At 40.6% G+C, this 8,645-nt stretch overlaps 2 protein-coding genes across 2 annotated transcripts; both read left to right on the top strand.

The window, feature by feature from the left end:
• The first annotated feature begins 4,620 nt into the window (after positions 1 to 4,620).
• LOC122010199 (protein DETOXIFICATION 40-like) lies at positions 4,621 to 7,107 on the top strand. The gene is made up of 7 exons (XM_042566651.1): positions 4,621 to 4,980; positions 5,358 to 5,989; positions 6,093 to 6,149; positions 6,280 to 6,518; positions 6,612 to 6,730; positions 6,836 to 6,922; positions 7,007 to 7,107. The coding sequence occupies exons 1-7, from the start codon at positions 4,621 to 4,623 to the stop codon at positions 7,064 to 7,066; spliced, it is 1,554 nt and encodes a 517-aa protein (XP_042422585.1). The 3' UTR covers positions 7,067 to 7,107.
• A 950-nt stretch (positions 7,108 to 8,057) lies between these two features.
• Positions 8,058 to 8,636, top strand: LOC122003578. The gene has a single exon (XM_042558675.1). It carries the CDS (start codon positions 8,058 to 8,060, stop codon positions 8,634 to 8,636), a length of 579 nt encoding a protein of 192 aa, XP_042414609.1.
• Positions 8,637 to 8,645: the final 9 nt, after the last annotated feature.

Below are 8,645 nucleotides of genomic sequence, written 5' to 3'. Positions count from 1 at the left end.
TTTGGGTTATAGTATCAAAGCTATTTTTTTTTAGATTTTACCTCTAGGGTTTAGGCTTCCCAATTAGGTTATAGTGTTTGGTTTTAAAAAATAAAATAAAAAAAAAATAATTTAAGTATTTATTGAGTATTGTAATATGTTGAGGGGATATATATATTAATGTATTAAAAATTTATATAAGAAAATGTTAATTTTTTAATTTAAAATATTAAAAAAAAAAGCTATTAATTTATCTCCTGCGCGACGCGCATAGTCGCGCATAGTGCACGTCACGCACTGTGCGCGTCACGCAGGAGATCAATACTCTATATATATATATATATATTATGTTATTTATATTTCATTTCCTTATTTAGAAGAATTATTTATACACATAAATTATATAAATACTAAATATTTATATATTGGTATCTTATTATTATTTTTTAATAAAATTCCCTATATATCCACATATATAAATCCATAAGTTATAGGTTTTATAAATGCTAAATCATTTATATTATTTTTATAAAATTTAATACTAAGTTTAAATAGAAGTCTATAATCATATACTAATTTTATATTTATATACACCTATGTTTATATTAGCTATACATAGTAACATATAATTCAGGTTATAGTTTCTTAATACTACGTCATTGCAATATATATATATATATATATATATATATATATATATATATATATAGTGCGCGACTGTGCGTGTCGCGCATAGTATCAGCGTTTTTTTTGTTTTTTTTTTTATTTTTTTTAATTTTTAAATTAAAAAATGATTAAAAAAATTCTTTACGATTTTATTTATAGGGTTCAGGCTTTGGGTATAGTGTTAAAGCGTTTTTTTTTTAGATTTTACCTATAGGGTTTAGACCTTCTAATTAAGTTATAGTGTTTGGTTTAAAAATAAAAAATAAAATAAAATTAATTTAAGTATTTATTGAGTATTGTAATGTGTTTAAGGGATATACCTATATATTAAATTTTAAATAAGAAAATATTGAATTTTTAAAATTCAAAAAACAAAAAAAAAATAAAAAATAAACAAAAAAAAAGCGCTGATACTGTGCGCGACGCGCACAGTCGTGCACTGTGCGGTCACGCACAGTATCAAAACTATATATATATATATATATATATATATATATATATATATACGGAGATGATACGCTGCGCGTCGCATAGTATGCGACTGTGCGCGCGCAGTGTATCATCTCCGTTTCTTTTGTTTCTTTTAATTTTTTTTTAAATTTTTTAAATTTTAAATTAAAATAATTAATTAAAATAATTTTTAAAAATTTTATTTTTAGGGTTCAGACTTATCTGGCATGATTTTCTGGATCACTTTTTTTTTGGTCCAGGGGATGTTACTCGTATTCTCGGCTGGATCGTGGAAGCGATCCGACCGCAAATGGTTGCAATTATTTTCTGGGTTCATCGTCCTTGCTAGGTTATAGTTTTTGTTCGGAGCTGGCGACTGGAGGCCGCCCAAAGGACACCTTCGCTCTGCGCCCAGTAATCTGATCACTTATCCACCACCAGAGGCCTCCGGTAGCCCGCTCCAAACAAAAACTATAATCTGATGGGGACGATGAACTCAGGAAGAAATCGCAACCATTTACGGCCGGATCGCGACCACGATTTAAGTAGTTATGGAATATTATAATCTATTTAGGGGATATAGCTTAATGTATTTAAGATTTATATAAAAAAAAATATTAATTTTTTAATTCAAAATTAAAAAACTAAAATAAAGAAAATTACGTTGATGTCCTGCGCTGTGTGAAGCACAGGACATTAGCGCGCGCTCTCTCTCTATATATATATATATATATATATATATATATATATATATATAATTTTATATATTTTGATATTACAATTTTTTAATTATAATGTATACTATATATTCTACATAATACACGTTACACATATATATTATATTCTACTTATTTTTGTTTAGTTATATATTTTTATATTATGTATAATATATTAATAATGTTTTACTTCTATATTAATTAGATGAATAATTTATACAAAAATTCACATATGTTATGTAAATAATAGGTTTTTATAAATTTTGTATATTTAGGTCTTACTGTTTTCTTACTATACTTGATTAATCAAATTTCCATAATTTAGGGCTAGCTGAATTAATTAAATATATTTATGTAAGTAAATTTTTAATTAAATCAAATGAGCCATTATTATTAACCCAATAAATATCCTTAATTAAATAAATTTAAAATTTAATTATAATTAATCCAATAAATCCCTTAATTAAATAAATCTGGATTCTAATTAAATTATAATTTAATTTAATAAATTCTCTTAATTAAATAAGTGATTTTGGACACTACATTATATCCCTATCCTTCAGAAAAGATTAGTTGCATTTTCAAATTTGAATAGATGGTCTTTTGGGTCGGTCACTCCTATGTACTCTCTGATTGTTAAGAGTTGGAATTGACTCGGTAACTTCTCCTCTAATATTTCCTAGGAGAATGACATACTCACTCGCTTGAGGAAGCTAACTGGCCATAGGGGCCTTCCCCCTTTCCAATATCCTGGGCGGGCACATCTCCACAAAACAAACGTTGGGGCCTCTCCCCTCGACCCATATGATCGAATGGAGTTCAGAACAGTACCCGGTGATACACGATTGGGGAGAGGGGCATGGGCGGAAGGTCGATCGGCTACACAAGTGCTTGTGTGAAGCCAATCGAAGGGGGAGGGATCAATTCTAGTTTGCCCTTCCACTCAGATCCCTCATTCAGTGTGTGGGTACGTCATCGAGACAACCGGGTTATTGGGCAAAGGACACCCGGTTGCTTCTTGTTATTGTTGCATCAATCTTTGCACTTGGGCGGCTACTAGCAACTCCAACTCTTCTTGTTACAAAGTTACTGTAGGAGAAGTTCCCATAAATGGCGTCAAATTTGATCATGTCTGAAATAGAGGAAGACGATGCGCTAGGTAGGTGCCTCTGATGTTAACCGTGAGAAGACTTTGAGCTGGAAGCAGAGGGTGTCAAGCAATCTTGTGTGTCAAAATAGAAAGTAGAGGAAAGAAAACGTCAACAACTGGGCCAGGGAGGGGTCTCCGGTATAGGTATTCCGACGCTCAAGTCAATCAAGTAGTCAAGAGTAAGCAGGATGTAATGAACAATGGACTCTAAGTGCGTAATATTGCATAGTGTAGCATACCTGCGCCTGTAGGTGGAGACCCCCTTATATAATGTTACTTTTCCTCTCTGCACGAATCTTGATGTATTTCTAAAATAGGGTCGACCATTTTGACATACTGACATATTTTCAAAAATGGACCCACCATCTATGTGATTTGCAGAGTAGAAGTTTCCATCATAAAGATTACATAGGGAATATTCCTTTATTTTTCTGACAATCTTTATACAAAATGTCAAAAGAGAATATTAGGGCATTGGGTTGATGGGTCTTTAATATGCTTTGCTAACAGTCGACCGAATCCCCTTTGTAGCCCGATCAGATCTCGTTTGCAGATGCGGTCGAGTTGGATTAAGAAATGATGTCACTCTCAAGGATTCACCCTCCGCTCGACCCCTCTGCTCAGCCAAAGAGTTCGGTCTAGTTGGGTTGTGTGCCTAGCATGTCCGATCAGACTGACAGTTTGATCGACCAAACCACTCGGTCAGAACACATGACTCAACTTTGAATGACATTGATACAACTTGAGGTTTCCTCGGTCTTAAGGGACTTGGGATCTGATGGGACTAGCAGTTCGATTTATTAGACTACTCGGTCGAGACATGTGACCATGCTAGCAACGAGTGTTGATCCTTTTTTGACTTTAACGACTACGTCAACCGACCCTCTTAATTTAAACCCTAATTTCCGGAGTCCCATATTATTCGCTGTATCATAATACATTTGAAACATTAGATGATTAGATCACAAAGCCAATTGCTATTTGCAAGTAGAATTGTGTCAATGAAGGGTTATTTCATATCCATAGACGTAAGGTCAATTCCTTTAGCTAGAAAATCAGATAAAATCTCATCGAGATTAAGATTACTTGATGCATTTGGATTAAGATCTTGTCCTTTTAAGAAAATTTAAAAATACAAAGTCATAGAAAACTGATCCTTCGAGAAGGTTATAAATTTGCATGGACGAGCAAACTTGTAAGACGGCATCAAGTGTTCCAGATCAATTATACATTGCAAATTAAAATATCTACATATTTTCAGTTGCATCATAAGTGCGAACAGAAAGGAATTAACATTAAACTGACGGAGAACGCCAAAATAAGCTCACACTTAAAAAAAAACAAAACTCTACACCCTCCGTTTTAGTATTTATCAATAAAATATAGATATAGATAAAAATAAATTAAAAATTTACAAGTTAAAAGAAAAATTAAAAGCAGAAACAAATTATTAGGGGAGCATAGACTGCTACTGCAGACTCCGATTTTTTTATTAATAAAAATAATTAAAAGTAAGTTAGAAGTTGAAATATATAACATTAAAATAGGAAAAGAATAATAAAATAATAATTAAAAAAAGGGAAAGTCTTAACTTAATTTATAGAAATATATTAATATATATAGTAACGAGTTTCTCTTTATTCTAATTAGCGTATTAGCATGGCGACCTATGCCGCCGGCTCGCCGGAGGAACTCTCCTCACCTCTCTTGGCCACTTCCGAGAAGGAGGCGCCGCCAAAGCCGACGTCTCCGACTCCGGAGGCGGTGCACGGAGTGGGTGGGCATCTGGAAAGCATCCTGAGCGACGACTCCCTCCCGTGGACGCGCCGCATGTGGATGGCCTCCCTGGTGGAGGTACGGTTGCTCGTCTACCTGGCGGGGCCAGCCGTCGTGGTCTATACGCTCAACTTCATGATGTTGATGTCCGCCCAGATCTTCTCCGGCCACCTCGGCAACCTCGAACTCGCCGCCGCCTCCCTCGGCAACAGCGGAATCCAGATCTTCACCTACGGTGTCATGGTAGTTTGCTGCACCGACGTGATGCTTCTCTTTTTTTCATGCGAATCGCTCGACTCTCAAGATTTATCACATTACTCGTATTTGTCATTTAGTATTTTTTTTTTAAAAAAAAATAATCATTAGCTTGAAAAATACTAATCCGGCCGACACTAAAATTCTATAACCTTAACATTAATAAAATTATATACAAAATTGCTTTAAATTAAAAAATAAATCACGAGGCCTTAATTGGCTGTTATATATCCTTAATTAATCGATTACACTGCATGGATGATGTTCTGTTCTGTTGCAAATTAAGTGCAACAATTTGGGAATTTTGAGAGCAATTGATCTTGTTTTTGAGCGATTAATGAGTCGTTGCGAGAATCTGCGCGCAGCTGGGAATGGGAAGCGCAGTGGAGACTCTCTGCGGACAGGCGTACGGAGCGCAGAAGTATGAGATGCTTGGCGTGTACCTGCAGCGCTCGACGGTACTGCTGATGGCCACCGGCGTCCCACTGGCGGTGATCTACGCCTTCTCTCGTCCCTTGCTGGTGCTGATAGGGCAGTCCCCGGAGATCGCCAAGGCCGCATCCGTCTACGTCTACGGCCTCATCCCTCAGATCTTCGCCTACGCCGCGAACTTCCCCATCCAAAAGTTCCTGCAGGCGCAGAGCATCGTGGCGCCGAACGCCTATATCTCGGCGGTGACGCTGGTGGTGCACCTGGCGGCGAGCTGGCTGGTGGTCTACAAGCTGGGGATGGGCCTGCTGGGTGCCTCCCTCGTCCTCAGCATTTCCTGGTGGATCATCGTGGTGGCGCAGTTCGTTTACATCGCCACCAGCAGCCGGTGCAAGGCCACCTGGACCGGGTTTACCTGTCAAGCCTTCGCCGGGATGCCGGAGTTCTTTCGGCTCTCGTCCGCCTCCGCTGTCATGCTCTGCCTGGAGACCTGGTACTTCCAGATCCTGGTGCTCATCGCCGGCCTCCTCGAGAACCCCGAGCTCGCTCTTGATTCCCTCTCCATTTGGTAATTGAAAATCTGACAAAATGCGTATCCAATTCAACGCCGTTTTTAGGTTAATTTATATTTTTTTTTCCCCCTGTTTCTGTTTCTGTCATCGTTGGCGCAGCGTGACAATTAGCGGCTGGGCGTTCATGATTTCCATTGGATTCAACGCCGCGGCCAGGTCAGTGATGATCACCGACAATCATTATCTACTATATCAAAATTAAATGATCTCTAAGATGATTCTATTGTTAAAGCCATTTTTTTAAAAATCAGCAAAGATATTACTATAAATAATGAATGCTGTGCAGTGTGCGGGTGAGCAACGAGCTGGGCGCCGGGAATCCCAAATCTGCAGCGTTCTCAGTGGCGGTGGTGACGGCCATGTCGTTCATCTTGTCGGTGATAGTGGCAATCATCATCCTCGCCCTCCGCGACTACGTCGGCTACGCCTTCACCGAGGGAGAGATGGTGGGGCGCGCTGTCTCCGACCTCTGTCCCTGGCTCGCCGTCACCATCATCCTCAACGGAATCCAACCCGTTTTATCTGGTAATTAACTCATCGATTAGTCTGCTAATTGCCATTTTAAAGTCATTTCCGATCAAACTACGGCCACTAATTTATTTACAACTGCAATTGTAGGCGTCGCCGTTGGATGCGGATGGCAATCTTTTGTGGCCTACGTCAACGTCGGCTGCTACTACATAGTTGGTATTCCACTTGGTTCTTTCCTCGGCTTCAAACTTGGTCTAGGAGTCAAGGTCATTAAATCTTTTTGCTTAATTCCGACTCTAAATTTTCAATTGAATAATTAAGAACCAACGTTTAACTCACTGCACGTAAAACGGCTCTTTAATTTGGGACAGGGGATTTGGGGAGGTATGATGAGTGGTACCTTCATTCAAACACTCATCCTGCTCGGGGTCACCTGCCGAACCGATTGGAACAAAGAGGTAACTAATTTGAACTAGACTAATTAGTTGAATAATTGAAGTTAATTTAATTCACGGAGTCTTAATTGCTGATGCTGGTGGCAGGTGGAAGAGGCTAAGAAGAGATTGAACAAGTGGGAGGACAAGGAGGCCCTTAGGTCCTAGAATGAATGAATTACCATTCTCATGATTTGAAATTTTAGCTGCGAGAGTGCAATAAACTATATATCGGACGCCCTCCCAATGAGTTGATGGAGTAGATGGCCTTTTTATTACATCAGGCCTAACTCAGAATGCCATGAAATTGAAACCCATGTTCGTGTGTTTCGTTTAATTTAAGCGATCGATCGTGAATTAATCACCAAACAAACATGGCCTACCAAATCGCAACTCTGTGCCGCCGGAAGTTACCTGATACCTTCACTTTTGATTAATTAATACTGATATATGCGCACGCAAATTTAATTTGAAATACACTCCGACAGCAAATAAGCACCATAAGAATCCACCATTAGATTCTATTAATTCGATCCCCAACAGTAATCCCAAGTCCCTGTCATGCCCAAAAAAATTAACCCAGTCAAATGCCTAATTTATCACATGAGAGGAGCCAAAGAAGTCAGTTGTTTCTTTCGTTATGATCATTATTTTTCTGCATAAAGATGGTGCGATTTACTCGGGGAGTCTGGCCTGGGTGCTCTTTTTTAGGTTAATTAGTAATTAATTCCGAGATAATTTTTTGGAAATTTAAATATTCGAAGTAAAGATGATGGTTACCTACGTGGATGGATACGGCAGAGGTCATCGAGTGCTGTTTGGTTTATATTCCTTGAAGAGAAGAAATCCAAGTGGGACTTGGCCACTGATCGACTCCAAATTCCCCAGCCGTCGAATGTGCCATCTAATTTCCAGTCGTTAAATTAGTTAATTAATGATTATCGACCTATGGTGAAGTCCACCCGTTCCCTTACCTACGTGGAACTGGGTCCGCAGGGTGGCGGGCTGTCGTAGTGGGGCCTTTCGTTGACGGAGCACAGTAGCGCAGGACCGATGGGTGGGTGATGGATGGTGCTCCGTCTATAAATGGGCGGCGCTCCCTCGCCCTCTCGCGGCCGTGCAGGGTTTCCCCGCCTCCGCACCCCCAACTCTCCACCTGATGGCTAAGGGAAGGAGACGCGGAGCAGAACTGCTGTTCGTCGCGCCCGCGCGCTCCGGCGATGCCACTGACGACCTTCCCGACCTCGAAGAGGATGACGTGTGGCTTGCTTTACAGGATGATGGTGATCACAAAGAGTCTTCCGACGTCGATGATGACGACGGAGGCAGAGCTCCGGGTCGGCGAATGGGCCGTCCGAACCGCGGACGCTGGGGAAGGCAGTTCGTCGGCGGGCTCACCCTCGCCTTCGAGGACGTTCGCACAGGGGCTTCGCAGGCGGGATATCACCCATCTCAGCAGCGCGAGGGGCATCGGGCGGCGGCGGCGTCAGTTCCCGTGAACGTGCCGGTATGGCCAAAGTGGCTCCGATCCGGGTCGCCGGAGGAGAGGGAAGCCGAGGAACAGGAGGAGGAGGAATCCGGGGACGGTGAGTGGCTTCCGCCGCACGAGTACCTGGCACGGGCGCGGCGGTGGAGCGTGGCGACGTCAGTTTTGGAGGGCGTCGGCCGGACGCTCAAGGGCCGTGACATGAGCCGTGTGCGCGACGCGGTCTGGAGTCAGACCGGCTTTCCCGGATGACTAGAACCC

The sequence above is a fragment of the Zingiber officinale genome, chromosome 1A, assembly GCF_018446385.1.
Source record: "Zingiber officinale cultivar Zhangliang chromosome 1A, Zo_v1.1, whole genome shotgun sequence".
Classification (NCBI taxonomy): Eukaryota; Viridiplantae; Streptophyta; class Magnoliopsida; order Zingiberales; family Zingiberaceae; genus Zingiber; species Zingiber officinale.
Note: the sequence above shows the minus strand (reverse complement) of the source record. Positions and strands in the feature narration are given on the sequence as shown.